Here is a 20,692-nt window from a genome sequence, read left to right as displayed (position 1 = left end):
TTAATCAAGAAAATGACTGAGTCATGGTCTGAATATCACAACAAACTCAAACACAAGAAGAAGGACATGACCCTATAGGAGCTGATCAACCATCTACAAATAGAAGAAGCCAATCGTCTTAAAGATAAGACTATTAACTATTTCCTCTCTTTCTTTTTGACAATAAAAGGATATAATCATTAAATCATAATCAAATCCGAAAGACACGGTGGAGGAACAGACTCCCACACACCAGGACAGAAGAAGAATCAGTCGCCCGAACTAGCGCATGAGCTACATAATTCACTGACCTCTTGACATGACGAACAATAACGTTGCTAATGTCACTAGCAATCATCTGACACTGCTTAATAATTAAACCAACATAAGAAAGGTCATAACAAGACGAATTAAAAGTATTGCAAAATTTTAAACAGTCGGTTTCGAGAATGATATTAGTTGCATTGCGACCCTTGAGCCAAGTGAGGGCCTCCTTTACTGCTATCGCCTCTGCCATATAGGGATCCATAACACTTTGAATATGACCACCTTTGCATGCCATGAATCTTCCATCAGTATCTTGTATAACTGCCCCATACCCTGTTCCTGTATCGAAAATGGCCGCATCAACATTGCACTTTATATAACCATTCGGTGGAGCCAACAAAATATCACTGCTAATTCCCATGACAACTGGCATAGGGATAATAGATGTTTGTGCATTCTGCCAGGACACCACCATTTTCTGAACATGTGCTGCCAACCTCTCAATTGTCCAATAATCACCATTCCACACTGCACTATTACGTCCCAGCCATAAAGTCCAGAACGCGCCGCCAAAAGCACAGCCATATCAGTTCCAGGAGCCCGCAACATAGACTCTACAAATTCCACAAAAGTACGTCCATTTAAAATATCAGATGAACCCCAAAGCTGGCAAGCAATCGGGCAATCACAGAATAAACGAGTAATGGTTTCAAAATCATTGGCACACCAAACACACCCACCACCAATCCAAACACCCTTGGCCTCAAGAATTTCTCGAGTTGGCAAAATATTTCTCATGCAACGCCATAAAAAGTTCCTCACCTTAGGTGGTACAGGGAGACTCCAAATTTTCTTCCATTCTGTAAACTCCAAGTTTGGCTCTTGCAGCATGAGATTATGGGTTAGCAAATGATATCCTTGCCTAACCGTGTATCTCCCATGAATATCATTTTTCCAGCACCAAGTATCTGCATGATCAGATGAGACATTGCATACCTTGGCCTCCTTAAGTTCCTCAACACAACTAGTATGCAATGATGGATCACCCGTGTCTGCCAACCACGGCCAACCCCACACTAATGTGTCTCGACCATCACCCACTCTCCTCACCACCCCTTCACGAAGCAAATTCTGACCTGCTCGAATACTTCGTCAAATATAGCTTGGATTGTGGCCCAACTTCACATTCAAGAATTCATCTTTAGGGAAATATCTTGCTATTCCTACTATTAAAGCTAATATTGTAGAAACTAGTGCAATAAGTGACAGGAATAAATTTACTGGTTCCAATAAGGGAATAAGCAAACAAATCACAAGCCGAATAATTTAAAGAAGGGTAACAAGATCGAGAAGAAAACAAAGGGAGGATGCTTCGTGTGTGGGAAGCATGGTCACCGAGCCCATCAATGCTACTACCGTAAGGATACAAGGCAAGGTGGCCCAAAAACAAATTAGGCTATCCAAGCTCATCTGACTGAACATAATGATGTCATTGCAACAGTTATCCTTGAAGTCAATTTAGTGGGAGATACAACACAATGGATTGTGGACACGGGGGGCTTCTCGCCACTTTTATGCTGACAAAAACCTGTTTCAAGAATTTGAAGACTTACCAAATGGTGAAAAGGTCTTCATGGGGAACTCTAGCAGTTCAGAGGTGCTCGGTAAGGGAAAAATCATTCTTAAGCTTAACCACGGTAAGTCTCTAGCTTTGCATAATGTGCTATTTGTCCCTTCGCTGCATAGAAATCTGATCTCCGGTGCTCTACTTAATAAAGTCGGAATTAAACTAGTTTTTTAGGCTAATAAATTAGTTTTATCTCATAAAAGAGAGTACATAAGAAAGAGATACATGAATGGGGGATTTTTTTGTATTGGATACTTATGCTTCCATTGATATGAATAATAGTTAAACTTCTACTTATATTGTTGAATTCATAAATATCTGGCATAAAAGGTTAGGGCATGTTAATGCTAAGTCAGTGAAACGATTCAAGCATTTGAATTTACTACCTAATCTAGTTGATGATGGTTTTGATAAATGTGAAACTTGTGCTGAAGCAAAATTTATAAGAAAACCTTTTCTCCCGGTAACTCAAAGGCAAACTGAGTTGCTAGAGCTGATTCACACAGATCTAGCCGATTTTAAAAAATACAGAAAGTAAAGGAGGAAAAAGATATTTTATAACCTTCATTGATGATTTTTCAAGATGCACAAAAATATATCTTTTAAGAACTAAAGATGAAGTTGAGCACAAGTTTCTCATTTACAAAGCAGAAGTATAAAATCAATTAGATCGAAAGATCAAAAGGTTAAGGTCAGATAGAGGTGGTGAATATAGTACGACATTTCTTGAAAGTGTATGTGAAAGTGAAAGTATTATACATGAAAAAATGCTCCTCACACCCCACAACAAAATGGGGTAGCTGAAAGGAAAACCCGAATTGTTAAGGAAATGATGAATGCTATGCTTCTCAGTTCTGGTCTACTTGGCAGCTTGTGGGGGGAAGCTGTACTTGTAGCCAATTATGTGCTAAACAAAATACCTCATAAAAATTATGATAAAACACCCTTTGAACTTTGGAAAAGGTATGCCCCAAATTTAAAATACTTGAAAGTGTGGGGGTGTCTTGCCAAAGTTGGGATACCTTCTGTCAAACGTGTAAACATTGGTTCAAGGACTATAGATGCAGTATTTATTGGATATGCTGAAAATAATGTTGCATATAGATTTATGTGTTTGCATGATCGTTCTATATGTGAAGCTAGAGATGCTGAATTTTTTGAACAAATGTTTCATTTAAAAGTGAATGTGCCTAAATCTCTGTCTACATTTGTCACTATATCTTCTTCTACATTTACTCATGGGGTGAATTTTGATGTAAATAATCCCAGAAAGAGTAAAAGGTCTAGAACTGAGGTCTTTAACACAAACTATTAAGCAATGAAGTGCACTCTACACTGGCTTGTCTTTTCTTAAATTTAAATACATTCAGGAGATAATTACATTGTTGATCTTCATAATGGTCAATTTGTACATTGTTGATCTTCATAATGGTCAATCTGTTGCTACTCCCTAGAAGGGAATGTTAAATATCATTGTGATGAGGGTGATCTTTTGCCCCAATCCCTCCTTATGTAGATGTTAGTCAATTTATGCATACCCCTTGGCAACTTCACTTGGTTGTTGTCCATCATATTGTTCACTATTTGCAAGGCACTTCTACTCGAGATCTTTTCTTTCCTGTGGATTCTCGTAATCGTTTGGTTGCATATAGTTCTCATTGATCATAATTTGTGTATTAGCCGTATATATTCTTACCTAAAGTAAATTAGCAATAATTAGTGTAGTTATTGTAAATATTTTCTTGTATAAAATAGGTATTAAAAGGAAAGATCATCAAAGAAAGAGGCATTCAACCATTTCTCAAATTTTGTCAACAGTAGTGCACATGTTTGAGAATACAAGTGCGCACCCCCTGCCACAATCCACGCCACAGCATACACAAATCAGGGAAAGTAAGTTATTCAAAGAAGTATTAAAAAAAGAACACAACAAAAAGAAAACATTATCTATATATCAACAAGTCGTAAGAAAAAATTATCCAAAAACAAAGAGATTAAATAAACAACGCCAAAAAGCCAAGCAACCAACAACATAAAACAAGAAACTACGAGTCCAACCAATAACGACTATCATGATAAGTTAGCTGGTTACAAACTTTACACTAATGCTTGTTGGTCTCAATCATCAGTGAGCACCAAATTGTGCATTTGTGCATTGATGCACACATTCAGAAAGCATGCATCAGCACCATCCATGTGGTTGTTTACTCACATAATTATAACATAGAATAACAATACTACATGCATTTGAACCAGAATAAGTTTAATTATGGTAATTAATTTCCCCACTTTAATTAGCACTTCCTTTTTAACCAAAATAGCACTACCACACTCAATTTTTTCCTTTTTAAACAGAAGTTGTGCGCACATGGATAGACTTAATTGCCTTTTAATTGAGAATTTCTCCTGAATTGAACTGCTAATTATATGGCAATGAATTGGATGGCTTGGTTAAATCAAGCTAAGGTTGTTGATCTTTTCATTTCTATTTCTTCTATTTGTCCATAGTTCTCATATGAGAGAGATTCTCATAGAAGAATGACCCTATATATATAGCTTTGACACCATATTCATGTAGAAGAAGTTTCAAATTTGAGTTTTCATTATAACACAAGGGTGGAAAAAGAAAATAGCAAGGCACAAGGCTACAATCATTAAGTTTTCATACTTTAATTATATACGAGTAGTTAAAGTTTAATAGGAACTTGAACTTATAGTAATATTTATTTATGTATCTTATTTTTAATTCATGATAATATAATTTTCTATTTAATTTCTATAAGCATTGTTTTTTGTGATTTAATTGTTAATTGCATAAAACTTTGATCAAGCTATATGTGATTTTTGTTGATTAATATAATTGACCACAAGAGTGATACTCTCACACTGCGACTGTAAAGGCTCAATCTCGTGTCATTGTCCACAATCTATTACTCAAGAACAAATTGATTGAGTTGTTCGTGCAGGCCAGGCATTTAATTAATATACATAACTACAAGGGTGGTAAATACATAATTAAAATAAGTACACATATACATACACACACACACACACATATATATGTATGTATATATAAACATATTTGTGATGGATAATTATGTAGAATTTTTCGTACTTTTGGTCCCACGACTATGGTGCCACTAACAACTTTGATCTACAACTTTTAAAACTTGTAGAATTGGTCCACGACTATTTCTTTCTTAGCGAATTTGGTTATTCCGGTGCATTCTCCATTCAATTTTAGCTAAAAAATTGTTTTCCCCATTTTAGCATAGGTAATATTGTCTTTTCCATCTCACCCACTAATGACATAAATTAAAAAAAAAAAAATTAAACACAGCCAAACATTCCTACCTCACGCATTTCAGTTTCACCCTCTCTCGCAAACCCTAACCTAAATCGAAAATAAAAATCACACAAATCAACGCATTGATCTTCAAGAAGTAGAAGAATGACTTCGCGCAATTTAAGAAGTAATTCGAAGATGCTGCAATGTAGTAAGTTTTTGATGTCTAAACTATTAATTTTAACTAATTTCGTGTCTATATGTGTGTTCGTATGGAACTTTTGTGATGCTAGTAGTGTTTGGTGCTTCTGTTTATGCACTATGTTTACATAAAAGTGTATTATGCAATCTTGGTTTGTACTTATAAAAGTGTTCCTATCAATGATATATTACTTTATTATGTATTGTGTTTACATTGAATTGTATTGTATTGCAGTATTGTTGTTGTAATGTGAGGACCAAAACTTCCCTAATAGAATGTTTACTTTATCATGTGGCATGCACTTTCATCTTTATTCCTATGGGACTTGTGTTTTTTCTGTGATAGTTACTCCTATGTTGAAGGGGACCACTTTCAACTATCAAGTGATTTTCCTGTGTATAATTGCAGTTAATTATTCTTGCAATTTGATTCCTGTATTTATAATTTAGGCTTAATTGTCAAACAATGTTATTAATATGTGATACATCAAGTTTTACTCTTAAATTGTTACACGGTGAGACAATTAATAAGGTTAGGAAAACTGCTTTTCTCAACAAAATTGATAAAGATGAATTTGGTTTAATAGTGTTGAGAGAGAAGTTGACAGAGTTAGGGTACAACAATAATGAAGCTAGTGGTATGCATTCTCACAATCTACATTAATAGAACTGCAAAGTGATTATGAAGTTTGGTCTTTGGGGGTAAATGAATTAAATCCAAATAGGGAAGTGGAGATTTTGGTGGATTGTACCGTAGTAGAAGGAGTACAATATAATAAAGGTAGTGATGGTGATGTGGAAAATGATGAGCAGTCAGAGGAGTGTAGTGACAGTGAGTATGAAATGGTTGGTACCACATCAAATACAATGATTGTGTCTTTGATCAGAATGTTGATTCCACAGTTGAGTTTGGTGGCGTTGAAGATAATTCTAATCAACCAGTTGGTGTGAAAAGTTGAGAGAGAAACTTGGATGAACCTAATCTATCTGATGATAAATCATTAAAAGACTCAAATAGTGATCTAGAGGGGGTAAGTGACCTATTTTTTGGGCATCTACTAATATGAAAGAGCCCACTTTTGTTCTAGGATTAACTTTTGCTAGCAAATAAGACTTTAAGAAAGCAGTCACCAATTATGCATTTAACAATAGAAAAGATCTAAAAATTGTAAAGAATGACAAAGAGAGATTGGTAGCAAAATGCAAGCGTAGTAGTTGTCCTTGGACAGTAACTCTAAGAAGCTATTTCACTTGCAGAACCAGAAGCCCAAGCCCAAGTTGAAGCCAATTCACTTGCAGAACCAGAAGTCCAAGGTGCAGAACTAGAAGCAATAACACATGCAGCACAAGTTGAAGTCCAATTTGAAGCCCCACTTGCTAGAAATAAAGTACACCTTACCAAGAATGGAGTGAGAATATGCTATGGAACACCTCCTTCCAAGAAAAAACAAAAACAAATGAAATTGAAAGTTGAAACAAGTGTTATTCCAAGACCTCCAATTAGGAAGAAGTATTCAACAAGATCTTCAACCACTTCCAAATCTATATAAGTTTCAAGGAAACAACAATGATCCAATTAATATTGAGTGAAGTAAGGTTTACATGTTTTGATGGTGATTATGTTAGACATGTTTTTGTCAAACTATGATTATGCCAAAATATTTTAGTGTTGATGATTATGCCAAAATGTAATTCTGTTAAACTATGACTTCCATTTGGCAGGTTTTTTTTTTTTTTTTTTTGTCAAACTATGGTAATTATGTATTGGTGATATCAACATCTTTTGGTCAATATTGGTTTTCATGTGCAATGTTTTCTTTTTTCAAGCAATCGATTACATTGAATGCAAAAGGGTATTCCAAGTATATGCTTTCTTTCCACTACACCTATTTTTACCAAGCCAACTATATGAATGCAAAATATAAAGAAAGCCATTTCATTGAATGTAAATGGTATTCCAGTACATATATTAAAATACACATCTACTGCTAAAGATTGTTGCTTCAATTTTCTCTCATCAATTGATTCAAAAGTTTACAATTACATGATGCATTCATACCACTACTCTATAACTTAAAACTAAGAACAACTATAATTACCAAAACTACTTTAAATTGCCAATTTTTAAATCAAAACTTATCCATTGTTCTTGCACCATTCTCAGCCCATCTGAGCCTCATATGTATTGACTTCAACTCTCCATCTTGTTTATTCAACCTCTTAAGCAATAGAATGATCTTCTTTGACCTTTTACACAAAGGAGAGTCGAACCATTATATGAACCCACATCCTCTACTCTACAATTGCAATACCAATTTTTTTTTTTTAAATCAATTTTAATAAAATTCAAAGTGAAATTAGGTAAAGGAACTTACTTCATTGTCTGGACATAACCAAAATTTTCGCCCAGGGTTTTCATTTGTCCATGAAGTGATCTCTTGTCTGCAATCTCTTGTTAGAGTTACCTCGCCATAATCGCTACTCTCTCTTTGGCAATTTGAGAATGCATATGACCTAGCCATTATGTTTTCCTTCTAAATAAACCTTGATTATTTGAAGAAGATGAACAAAGATAGCAATAGGACAGGGAGGAAGATGATAAACAGGTAGATATGGTGATACGCCACAAATATGTATACTATGAAATAAACTTATAGTAGAATTAAAAAATATGTAATTTGTCAATTACATGAACATGTTTTGGAATTAAAATGATATTTTAATATAATGTTACTAAAAAAAATATTGTGTGTATAAAATGAAACTGAATAGCAAATGCATAAAGTATAATAAAAATGATACGTTATTATAATGAAACTAGTATTTCTCGATTTAGGCTACTATATGGACCATGGTCCACAGTAAAATTTGTCCTCTGTTATTTGCTAAATCAGGTCACAGCAACAAATTAGTATGATTTTTGAAATACAATCTGTATGTTAATACTTATAATTCTTTCCCATTTAATCATAGTAGCAGATCAGACATTAACCTAAGTGTTCAAATTTGATATTTTTCATCTCATCATCAATCAGACATATTTAGTAAATTGCATATAGTACTTAGTCTACATTATTGTATCATCACAGGTGCGTGATGATTCGGAATTGAACATTCCTTGTTGAAGAGAAAACAAACAAAGGAAAACAGAGAAAGGAAAAGTGGTGATCGAGTGTGTGTATATACACCGATTCACCATTAGATATGCAAAAATGCACCACAGTGTTTGGAAATACACTTCAAAATGTACTTACACACTAAAAATACCTATCACACTGCACCAGGCCTAATGATACATTTTCGAACACTTTATGGTGCAATTTATACGTATCTAATGATAAGTAGGGGAAGCCTTCCCACAAGGAACCTGATCCCATAAAGGCATATATGCAGTGAAAGTTTGCGAATTTTGGGGGATAACAAGCAGTCAAAAAGCAACAGAAAACAATTGAAAAGCTAAGGAATCATCGCCCAAAAAAAAAAAACGCATGCATTGCTTGTACGTAAAACATGGGGGGAAAGCCTCGTACCGCATCATTATCATTATTTTCATCAAAGCAATAAAAGTTTTGTCTGTGGTGTGCATGCAATTCTGCATATATTTATGAATTTTCCAGTTGTCTGATTCTGTTCCCATCTACAGCTCTTCTTCTCCATCTGTAACCGGCGCCAGGTTTTCCTGCGACGCTTTCCTACGCGTGTCCGAAACTCATAAGAACCTCTTCTTCTTTATTTCACTATATTAAATATATACATACACACATATATATACAACTTCAATTTCTGGTGGCTGCACCCTGCGGTGTATATATGCCGCAGTATATTTATTCTTTACTGCCATAATGAGACTGGAAATCTTTACGACAGATCTACCCACTTATCGTATAATCGAGACTCAGTCACTTTGAAAAAAGTCAAACACTAATTTGTTTATTTGTGTGGTTGGAAGGTAGTCTACACGTTAAAAGGTTAAAAGATCGTATATTGATTGATTGACTTTAAAGTTTTCTCTGAATATATATAGAATTCAATTATATATAACTCAACTACAAATTAATTGAAAGTTTAAAACCTAATGGTACTAGGTTTCTAGAGCCATGATACTATGTTTTTTTTGTGTGTGTAATATATATATATATATATATATATATGATTAATTAATTATTAAGAAAAATAAAATTAATGTTGGGAGTTCGTTGTATAATTAGGCAATAAGTGATGATAGTATACACGTGGTATCTTGCTTTTTCCATTGCCCTGTGCATGTTCACTAGGTTGTATACGGAACTCCATTTCATAATTTAATTATATATTTTCCAGCTGATGAGCCCTTTCCTTTCCTCTATATAAACCTCGTTTTCCTCGAACAACAATTATAATATTACTCTTCAAACATCATCATAAGCTAAAGCTAGCTACTAATTTGGTTCCTCGTTATTCTATATATTAACAAAGCATACACTACAACACTATATATCCTAGTTGAGATCGAAGATGATGGTGAGGAGAAGTGTTGATCCATTGGTGGTTGGGAGGTTGATCGGAGATGTGGTGGACATGTTTATGCCCACCGTCGACATGGCGGTCTACTACGGCCCTAAGGCCATCACCAATGGCAGTGACGTCAAGCCCTCCATGGTTGCTGACCGCCCTAGAGTCCATATTGGGGGTGATTCCACCCAACTCTATACCTTGGTTCGTTCATTCTCTAGTTCTGTAATTCTGATTGATTAATTGTATAGTTTCGTTTAACTAGCAGTCATGATATGATATTGACAATAATTTTGATTGGTTAATTGTATATTTTCAATTAACTAGTCTTGAAACTGGCGTGCAATTCATGTGTTATGTAGGTGATGACGGATCCGGATGCCCCGAGTCCTAGTGAGCCATGCATGAGGGAGCTGATACACTGGTTTAAGAATTATTATTATTTCTTAATTAATTCCCGGCCCGTTGCATGCAAATAATTTGATCTCCATCTAACTAAATCCAAATTAAATCTTGTGATTGATCAGGATTGTGACTGACATTCCAGGAAACACTCATGATATTACAAGAGGTAAATATATTAGAGCCATGCATCCATGCAGGGGCAGCCATATATGGTGCATGTAGAGTATACCTACCCCTACCCCTACCCCACACCCAACACCCCACTCAAATAGGATAACACTTGGTTTAGCCCAGCATCTGCCAAGTATCACCTAAAATGGAGTGCCATGCATACCCGGACAATTGGCAAAAGAGTACACTGTACTCTTAGATTTTTTAATAAAATTATATTCATGTTAAATTCTTATGTCAAACTTTTTTAAAAATAGTTGAATTGATTAAAGTAAATTTTAGTACTGTTGCAAAAATCTCCGTCTAGGCGCTAGGCGCTCCTAAACCGAGGCGAATTGCTTCATAGGCGTCTGTCTAGGTGGTCGGCCGCCTAGCGCCTAACTCGGTCGACTAGGCTGAGTTGTGACCGACTGGGCCGAATTGGCCGAGTTAACTCGCCCAACTCGATAGAGTTAGCCGGGTTAACTCGAGCGGGTCGGCCTTGTTAATTTTATTATTATATTTATATATATTTAAATTTATTTATTTATATAAGTAAGAGAAGTAAGAGATATATATATAATATAATATATATATAATATAGTATATGACATACATCTACACACATGAATTAATTTTTTGTTTTTATAAGTCGCCGTCTAGAACCGCCTAGGTATCGTCTAGGCGCCGCCTAGACCGCTTAGGCGCTAGGCGCTAGTCTACCGCCCGACTAGCACCTAAGCTAGCGCCTACTGCAACTATGAACTTTGGTTAGATCACGAGGTGGTCCTAAGCATGTTCTAATTGTAGGAAGTATTTTTGTATCATATTCAGATTAATTTTTGTTCGTACTGGATCAGTCTATATAAAGAGAACAATCCCTCAGACCACCGAAGCTGGTTTATTAACTTAAACTTTAAGTGAATTAAAATGAAAGAGTTGTTTTGGTGGACACATGCAGGGAAGGAGGCGGTGCCCTACATGGGGCCAAAGCCAACGGTGGGGATTCACCGTTACATATTGGTGCTCTTCCAGCAGAAGAAGCCGCTGGGGGAGCTGCAGCCGCCGGTGACCAGCCGGAGCAATTTCTGTACTCGCGCCTTTGCGCATCACCTGGAGTTGGACAGCCCCGTGGCCACCGTGTACTTCAACGCCCACAAAGAGCCGGCCACCACTCGCCGCCGCAACTGAAATCATCATCCCCGGTCCCTATATATATCCACCACTGCATGAATCTATTTCTCTCTCTATATATGCGTGCGATGCGCGTGCGGCAGGGTAATGCATGTATAATAAGGTGGAATGTAATACTTTGTGTTGTTAAGGAAAACTGTTGTACTGTATTATTGTGTTGTTGTTACGTTGTTGTATAAAAGAGTGGGATGAATAATATGGGGAATGTTTTTTCTGGGTATGTTTTTACCTTACAGCAGAATCCCTCTTTCATATTACTTAATTAAATGGTCCACTAAATAAATTAAAAGAATGTTTGAATATTTAAAGCATTTTTAGTAGTGTTGAAAATAATAATGTAACTTTTTTTCAACTCATATGGTAAAGGAATAATGTTGCTAAAAATGGAATTGGGCCAAGGTCACTCGGTAAACCTAGAGTGAACTGAATTTAATCAATTAGCTGGTCTAAACTCATAATCTTATAAACACATATATTCTTTCTTTCTTTTTTTTTTTTTAATGTGGGACTCTTAACAAAGTATCACGGGAATAATTTGCTAAATATAATATATGCCTGCTATAATGATATTTGAGTTTGGTGTTGGTTGAGGGTGTTTTGGGGGCGGAGAGTGGAAAACGCCCTGACGAAGGGAATGCATGTGATTTTTGGACCAATTTCTGATGGATCTTAAGCTTTTGGTGGCTTGTATGTGTTGGAAATTTGGAATGCAGCAGATCAGATGTCGCCCCCGTGCATTTACGCATGTGCCCTTCCATCTCTTCATTCTTAAGTTTATTAGTATATTTTTGGTTAATTTACTACGTACTAGCATAGGATAGGCTTAGTTTTGTTTAATTCAGAGTATGTGAGATGAGAGGGAGGGAGGCTAGGATTTGATGGTGAGAGTAAGGTGACGAATTGAAGGAGCGTAAAATAATGGAGTGGTAATAATATGATTACAATTGAATTTCACCCGTCCTTGAATTGGTTTAATTTCTTTATATAATACGTACTATATTATTTGTAAAGAGTTAATTCCATTTTTGGTCTTAGTGACAATCCACTCTAAATCATTTTTTATTAGAACATCCACTTTTAGTCCTAGTATTATTGTAGCATGATTATTTTTTGTCTTTTATCAGTAAAGCAGTTTAAATATTGTTAAATACAATGACTTTCAGTCTTCAATTATAAATTTTTTCAAAAGAAATAAATATAAAAAATATAATAGTTCAATCTAGTTTGTATTTGATTAATGTTTGCAACGGCCAATTATGCAAGGTGTACTGTGATTCACAATATAATTTACCCACCAGTACTAGTTTGAAACGGGATGAGGTTGCATAGAGATGGAGTATATTCCTCGACCACACCCCATTGCCAATTGTGATGATAGCATGCAGTTTCTTTTTAATAAATAAATTGATTAATATAATATTCAATAAATAAATAATTATACAAATAAATAATAAAACTTAGTATTTCATTTAAATTATAAATGAAAGTAAAATCATTTTTATTTGTTTGTTAAAACTTCAAAATAAAAATTAATTAATTGGACCCCTCTAAGTTGACTTCAATTGCCCTAATTTATATTGATGTTTAATCAAACAATTAATAGTGATCAAATAATCATTATTGTGTGAACATACCATCAAATAATGTATATTCAATATAAAAATAATGTACATTGTATTCAGGGGATGTACATTATTTGTGTACTAAATGTATATTATATTGTATAATATACATTCAATACACAAATAATGCACATTTAGTATATTAAAAAATATACTTTTTGTTATGGTCCACATAGCATTATGTGGACCATGGTCCACACAATAACTTACCGTAATCAAATAAGTCAAAATTGACTAATAAACTATGTTACCAAACAGGGCCTAAATCTTATTACACATTTAGAAATTTAGGGCTCATTTGATTTGCCAAAAATATTTGAAGAATGAAATTGAAATTTCATGAAAAAAAGATTGATTATGGTAGAAAAGAAATTATTGGGAATATTAATTACATTGTTTGATTGGATATGAAACTGTAAAGAACAATGAGTATAAAGACCGATATACTCTACACAATAATAATGATAATAAAAACAAAAAATAAATCAGAAGGGCAAAATAATCATGTCAGCTCATTTTTATTCCCAATTGCAATGGAAAACAAAATATCGTGTCCTACCTCTTTTGTTTTCCTCAAATGTAAATAATTCATTCTCCATTGAAAAATGAAATTCATGAACCAAACAATAAAAACAACATTTTCCTCCACTTTAAGAAAAACTTTTTTGTTGGAAAATTTTTTCCATCCAACCAAACACCCCTTAATTTCTGATGATTAAAATTAGGTTCCTAACCTTTTCTATTAGCCCTTCCCGCCCTTTTCTCCACTTGTAAGAGTGGGCCAGCTAGTTCGAATCCACCTCATATATTACGGAATATTATATTAGTTGAGGAGAAGAGATTGGAAAACCCTACAAACAAACTTGTTAATCATAAAAGAAACAGTGAGAACATGAAACTCCAAATTACCACATAAATTATAAATCTACTAGTTGTACAAACTACAAACTTGATTCACGGAAAACAGGAGAAAACTCCATAAATCCATTTCGAGTATTTTTCTTATCACTCAAGACGTTGGCTTTCGCAAAGAAAACAATCTTACCTTCTAAGGAGCACACTGTACTTAATTTACTTCTTCTTTCTCCCACCCCCAGTTTTTGATTTCTTGTTTGCCGCTCCTTTTTCAGCATTTCCAGTTGTTTCCTGCCATTAAACAGGGCAGAGCATATGAATCAGATCAAATGTTCCACCATGGACATATTTCCAGTATATGTAAGCAAGATAAATAAACTATTAAGAACATTAACTATCATGAAGATTGAACTTCAAAAAAAAAAAAAAAAAAGATCTCGATAGGTTTTGGCGTAGTCTATTATCCCTCTACTAGCTATTTGGCAATTTGTCTCATAAAGGTAGTTCCATGAAAATGACTAAATGAGTACAATCCTTGAGTCCAATATGGTTGGAGACTTGGAGTACTCCAAACCTTAAGAAGTTACTGTTCACAAGTCTTCAACAATTCAGTATATTTGCATTTAGCAAACTGTAACAACTTTTGCAAATGCAATTACTAAATTACCAGTATGTGTAACCTAATGGATCACCAAAGTTTTGAGAGATTCTACATTATTAACAGTGGCCAAAGAAAATGTACCAAAAAGCAGTGGGCAAAGATATAATTAAGATGGGGGTTCATCAGTGGTTTACAGTTTCATATGCTGTAGCAGACACCTCTGATAAATGGCATGGAGTAATTTGAACTCATATCTAAAGATGGCGGGATTAGGCTGCAAAAGGCCCTTGGTTGGGTTCGCATAAAGGAAGCTTGTACGGAGAACATTCTAAACTTTGTTACTGGAATCGGAGATACAAGAACACATTTGGTTCCCTGTGAGCCAGTATGGTAGAAGTTAAGGCAACATACATATAGAATCTATGACACTAGAACAATCCAAAGCTGGATCCTCTATGTCAATCATGTTTGGAATGAAAAAGATACCCCACGGATTAGATATGTTACAAATTCGAGTTTCTTCTGAGTCTCCAAAAACATGTGACTTGAGGACCCCTCTAAAACTAGATTTTGTCCCTAAGACAGTTCCACCATCCAAACACATAGCTCAATGTTTACAGACACTATAGTAACTATGGAACAAACAAAGAGAAGCTTAACAGTTTGTAAGACATCAATCAGAAAGATGCAAATGTCGCAAACTGAAGAGAAAAGATAATACAATGATGAAAATAATTGACTAACTTCCTTTTCAAACATTGTAGTTATTCATTTTCCATTAGTAAATAAAGAGACAGCTTTTTAACACTAAAATGGTACCTTTCTTTTAGCTGGTGCTGATGTGTTAGCAACTGGTTTGAAGAATGATTCTAACCTGGTCAAGAGGAAGAAAAAATTTTAAGGATAAAACAAAAGTTAAGAACTTGGTCCTATTTATAAGCAAACCATACCGCCCCTGAGAAGACTTATTCTTGGCTGCCTTGATCTTTTCTATCGCCTGAATAAACCAGATCAAGATTGAGTTGAGGTCTTCCAAAAACAACCAGAATAGTTTGTTTTTTTAAGGTACATACAAAAGCATGAACAATAGATATCATTCATACCTTTGTAACTCTGTCCTTGTTGAAGCCATTTTGGTCCACCAGGAATTCTATCAAACCCTAAAAGAAAATAAAGTGTAAACAATTATACAAAATTATTAATAGAAGAAAAAATATAAAATAATTTGAGTTCCAACGGAGAGAAAGTTACCTCTTCATCTGGGGGACCCCATTTGATTTCAGGTTGATCATCACCAGTTAAGACTAATGGTTCCTTAAAGAGACGTCTGGCCTCTTGATATGGCCACTCATCAGGTATCTGATATCTACAGAAAGATTTCCAAATATTGAATCAAAGTTAGTGTTAAAATGCATGTAATATTCACGCTTTTCACAGGGTCCGTTTGGAAAGCAGGAAAATGACTTCTGGAAAATGTTTTCTGGAAAATGAGTCATTTTCCAGAAAACGGTTTCATTTCCAGTGTTTGGATGTATTATGGAAAACTGTCTTTGTGTGTTTGGTTCATTTTCTGGAAAATGGATAGAGTTGTATAATTAAACATTGTAACTGTTTTATTTAAAATATAAAAAATTATAATAGTTATTAAAATAATGGTATTTAATAAAAAATAAAATTTATAAAAAAAATTAAAAATTAAAAATTAAAAAAAAAATGTAGCAAAGGTTTTCGGTGGGTTCCCCACCTCCTTGGTCCATGGTCATGGGTGATATGGCTTGGTTTTGGTCGAAAACATGCGAAAAAGCTATTCTGGCGATTCCGTAAAATGACTTACGGAAAAAAATTCCATTAAGTCATTTTCCAGAAAAATGAACTGATTTTCCTTGGTCAACGGAAAACATTTTCCGTTGACCACATTTTCCGGACGTTGCCAAACACAGAAAACTCGGAAAACATTTTCCGGAAGTCATTTTACGGGTTACCAAACACACCCTAAATGGAAAAACATCAAGGAGCAGAGAACAAAGAAACTTCTCTAGCAGTTTTAAGTTTTATATAAGCTAATGGATTGCCTAAATTACATATAAGGCATCTTTGAAACAATTAATTTTGTATTTCTAACATTAAGATAGTTGGTAACCTCTGCCGTATGTTCCTGAGTCCAAGGGGAACCCACCATAAAGAAACAATATGAAACAAACATACTGCTTGCTCTTGTATAACTTGCAAGTTTGAAAGAGCTTTCCAGTTTATCCCAAATTTTACTTTTGGGTAGAAAATTTCCAAATTAAAAGATGAGAAGCACCTTTCTTTGTTTATATTCTCCAGTATGCTTTCTAATGAGCCATGTTGGCGAACAAGCTTCAGAGCAGTTTGTGGCCCAATACCTGTTATAGGGATATATTTTGTATTAGTACAACATTAAACTTGATGACATCTGAATGCAGTGAGCAGAAAGGACACATACACAAAACCAACAACAATAACGTATCTTATTTAAGGCTGTGCACAGGTTGAGCTCCGCATTTCACAGATATTATGACACTAACAGATCATGTTGGTTCTTTAGAAAGCAGAAAGCTAAAACCAAAACCACCCTCTTTATTTGCAGATGAAAATATTTCATAAAGCACTCAGTTGTTGAAATTAGCACAGAAAAGAGAGTAAGAAAAAGGAGTAGTCCAATCAATATGGATAAGTAACACGAAATTTCCTAATATTAAGAATACAATTATTGATCATAGCTCTACATATCTAGGTAATCTCCATAACTTCAAACATAAAAATGTTTAAGATTTCTGAATATAGTTATACTAAAGTGGTTAGGTACCTCGAATGCTGTCACAATAATCACACCCACACAGAATGCACAGGTCAATGAATTGATCCATTGTGAGTTCCAGGTCCTCTAGTACCTGAAAAAAAAAGTTCATTATTAAATGATAAAAGTGAAATTCATAATAGTTCACCAAGTATATTTTTTCAAGTGTCATTAGTACCTTTCCAACTTCAATTTCCATTACAGGGATCTTTTTGGAGCTAGGATCCATTAAATGGCGAAGAAATTTTGGAGCTCCAAAGGTTAAGGAATCCATATCTTCTGAGGCCACACCATAAACCTGCATGCATTAGAATCGATTCATTCTCCTTAGCTGATTGAGTAGGATGATTGTAATCTACCAATGAAATATTCAAATGTTTTTTTTTTTAAATTACATTATATGAACAGTAAATGAACTACTGAGTTCTTTTTATTGCCTAGAAGATCAAGAACCTTAGTAACACTTAATTTTGCTATGTGAAACCCATGAATACTTCCTTAAGTAATATTGTCTACTTTATTATCCTAGACTAGAAAAATAATGAAACAGGGCAATTTCTCATGTAAAGTAGGATGAATGCCTGATCGGACTTGCATAGTGCAGCACATTGAGCTTCTGCTTCAGAAGGAGCCTAAGAGAACAACACCAGAAAAATAATTAATAACAAAAGATGAGGTAATTGGAGCATATAAGTTACTCACAGAAAAGAACAGTTCAGTTAAGGAAAGTCATTTGAATAACACATGAACAATGACAGACAAACAGCTAAAAGTCATTTTGTTGTCACCTCAACAACAGGCACTCCCATCAGTGTAAGAAGTTTTTTGCAGTCACTGTTGTGCTGCTGTGTGACCTGCAAAATCCAAGAGTAGAGTATCAATAGTATGTACAAATTTATGTATATCTTGGTAATTGGTCAATAATTTATTGCATTCTTTAACATTTAAGCTACAAATAAAAAATAAATAAATTAAAAAAAGGTCCTATTTACCACCTAAACTACACAACTATGCACCAAAAGCTCCTGATTTAAGTAGGAAGTCCAAATTCCCCACTTCTCTTAGAGCCAGGTCATAGGTCTCTAAAGTCTACACAGCAATTAAAAATGATTCTAAATACACTCTCTTCTCCCTTGAAGTAAGAGGACCTCTTCACAGCTCTCAGCCTGGGTGTCCCATTGTCCTGTATGATTTTCATCCAAAGTTGCTAATGTAAAGTGAAAATAGAGTATGAAGTTTCACTTAGTAAAAAACATGTCCGAGACTCAAGACAGCATGCATAAACAATGGAAGTTTATTTATTTCTTCCCCATCCTTCTCATACTATTTGCTACAACTTGACAAGTCATTTCAAAATACATAAGTCAAGACGAGGTTCAGGAACCACTTAGCCATAAAAGAGTTAAAGAGGTTTGTAAACATTAAATGCTTGTTTAGCCTAGCTTGAGCTTCTTGAAAACAAGGCTTAAAACAATATGTACAAATAAAAAGCCTCAACTTTGGAGATTCCTGAAAAGGGGGGGTTTTCATCTCATCCTCTTATATAAGACTTAACAAGCCTTTTTCTTTTCTTTTCTGTTAAACTTTCAAGTGTTTGGCTTAAACAGAACATAAGTTAGGCCAACCGAGCAAGTATGTGAATCAATAAAGATAACAGAGGAATAAGATACACTAGTATTGTAATACAAACTGCCAGTTCAAAAAGTAAGATGTGAAAATAACCAGTGTTAATTTGACAGACATACAATGAACCAACCTTAACAGTTCTTTTACTAAATTTCTCGATATCCTCCGCGTTGCCACTCTGCAATTAGCAAGTAAAAGCACTGTGTTAATGCAAATCTAAAGGGTTCCAATTTCTTCCCCCTCCATCAAAGGGCTCCCTTGGTTTTGGAAGGGACATGACAAATGGAATACAAAGTAATTATGAGCATAAAATTTTCATTGCCACAGCATAATGTTTACTACTATTCAACCTCTTCAGCCGCAGCTAATCCAGCTGTAGCATCTTCCCTTCTTGAATAACTGCATAGAAAGTATGGTGTCAAAATGTGATGATAACCAGAGCCATTTTCCAAACATAACGATTGTTAAAGGGTAAGTAACAGTACCGCTTTGCAAGCTCCTGTTTCTTCAAATCTGGAGGTTTCCCATCAAAAACATAGCTGGCATGCAAAGGCAAGAGAATTTAGAGTGAAGCAGGAATTTGGCAATAGCACATAATTAAGGAAATGAGAAAAATCTATTCCGCCATGCAACAAAGGGAATGTGACAACTCACACTGGCTTTATTCCGGCTTCCAAAAGCCTAATCGTCCGAGAGAACATCCCAACCAAGTGACTGAAATCAATTACAGGAACAAAGGTTTCTAATATTAAAGTCTAAGAATATTCGGCAAATACACATATCATAGAATATCAGTGAGTATCGGCTATTATACACTATCAAGAGCCGCACATAAGGGTTTTATATCTTTATCCAAGAATAAATTAACAACAATGCTGGTTATAGCAGCAAATACACCTCTCTGTTACAAGATTTTACTGTTTAGGAATTGTAAAAACTAAATAAAATGTGAAAGTCAATTTATTTATCCAACAAATAGCTGTAGGGAAGCTGTACCTAGTAGTTTCGCCAGCCTCATTTGTGAGCATCTCAGTCCCACTTCGTCCCACTACAATCTACAGCATACAGTTCAAAAAACACATTACAGTTAAAACCAGCATATCTACACAATATAGTGTACTGTGCGAGAATGATAATTCATACAAGAAACTGATAGATGCTCATGCTGGCGTCGATAGCAATTTTGCGGCCAAAATAGCTCTCGAATTTCTGCTCCTTCATGGCTCTCGGAGTATTGTCCGCCAACAGCTTCATTAAACCCTAAATTGTTCACAATTTCAAACGAGTATTTACTTTTACTACTATATTTCATCAATTTTGAATTGAAGTCAGATTACACGCACCTTGATTCCCATTGTGAGAGAGAAATTTGCAAGGAGAAGGCTGAAATTTCAGGAGAACAGAGATTGTAAAAATGTTAAGTCAGTGCGGAGAATTTCGTTTTTCTTCAGTTGCTGATAGGGTTTATATGCCCTTTCTTTCCCGCCTCTTTTATAGCGCCACTGGAGAACTCACCTGCAGTCTTTGGTTTTAAGGATATCTTACGGCTCCTTTCAAAAAAGGATAT

General features: G+C 34.8%; 2 protein-coding genes across 5 annotated transcripts; one reads left to right on the top strand and one right to left on the bottom strand.

Annotated features, from left to right (window-relative positions):
- The first annotated feature begins 9,854 nt into the window (after positions 1 to 9,854).
- On the top strand, positions 9,855 to 11,597 carry LOC116033280 (protein MOTHER of FT and TFL1). The gene is made up of 4 exons (XM_031276032.1): positions 9,855 to 10,055; positions 10,214 to 10,275; positions 10,379 to 10,422; positions 11,368 to 11,597. Exons 1-4 carry the CDS (start codon positions 9,855 to 9,857, stop codon positions 11,595 to 11,597), a joined length of 537 nt encoding a protein of 178 aa, XP_031131892.1.
- A 2,284-nt stretch (positions 11,598 to 13,881) lies between these two features.
- LOC116031715 (flap endonuclease 1) lies at positions 13,882 to 20,692 on the bottom strand. Of its 4 annotated transcripts, none has more exons than XM_031273994.1 (18): positions 20,469 to 20,688; positions 20,269 to 20,385; positions 20,122 to 20,180; positions 19,780 to 19,839; positions 19,611 to 19,664; positions 19,476 to 19,524; positions 19,256 to 19,303; positions 18,288 to 18,353; positions 18,081 to 18,131; positions 17,678 to 17,797; positions 17,509 to 17,593; positions 16,984 to 17,065; positions 15,930 to 16,044; positions 15,782 to 15,838; positions 15,629 to 15,675; positions 15,498 to 15,552; positions 14,268 to 14,368; positions 13,882 to 14,084 (listed from the first exon to the last, which is right to left on the bottom strand). In XM_031273994.1, the coding sequence occupies exons 1-17, from the start codon at positions 20,478 to 20,480 to the stop codon at positions 14,294 to 14,296; spliced, it is 1,152 nt and encodes a 383-aa protein (XP_031129854.1). In that variant the 5' UTR covers positions 20,481 to 20,688; the 3' UTR covers positions 13,882 to 14,084; positions 14,268 to 14,293. The 4 variants fall into 4 exon arrangements, with proteins under 4 accessions (XP_031129854.1, XP_031129855.1, XP_031129852.1 ...); XM_031273995.1 differs by having other exon boundaries at positions 13,882 to 14,022; XM_031273992.1 differs by lacking the exon at positions 13,882 to 14,084 and adding an exon at positions 14,873 to 15,053 and having other exon boundaries at positions 14,110 to 14,368; positions 20,469 to 20,692.

Source organism: Ipomoea triloba, chromosome 10, assembly GCF_003576645.1.
Source record: "Ipomoea triloba cultivar NCNSP0323 chromosome 10, ASM357664v1".
Taxonomy (NCBI): domain Eukaryota; kingdom Viridiplantae; phylum Streptophyta; class Magnoliopsida; order Solanales; family Convolvulaceae; genus Ipomoea; species Ipomoea triloba.
The sequence above is the reverse complement of the archived record's forward strand: the minus strand, read 5'-3'. Positions and strand labels throughout refer to the sequence as shown.

Coding starts and splice junctions, on each gene's coding strand:
- LOC116033280 (XM_031276032.1), top strand. CDS start 9,855: ATGATGGTGAGGAGAAGTGTTGATCCATTGGTGGTTGGGAGGTTGATC. Junction 10,056..10,213: donor CCACCCAACTCTATACCTTG/GTTCGTTCATTC, acceptor TGTGTTATGTAG/GTGATGACGGATCCGGATGC. Junction 10,276..10,378: donor ATGAGGGAGCTGATACACTG/GTTTAAGAATTA, acceptor GTGATTGATCAG/GATTGTGACTGACATTCCAG.
- LOC116031715 (XM_031273992.1), bottom strand. Junction 20,181..20,268: donor TGAGCATCTATCAGTTTCTT/GTATGAATTATC, acceptor TGTATGCTGTAG/ATTGTAGTGGGACGAAGTGG. Junction 15,839..15,929: donor GGGGTCCCCCAGATGAAGAG/GTAACTTTCTCT, acceptor ATTTTCTTTTAG/GGTTTGATAGAATTCCTGGT.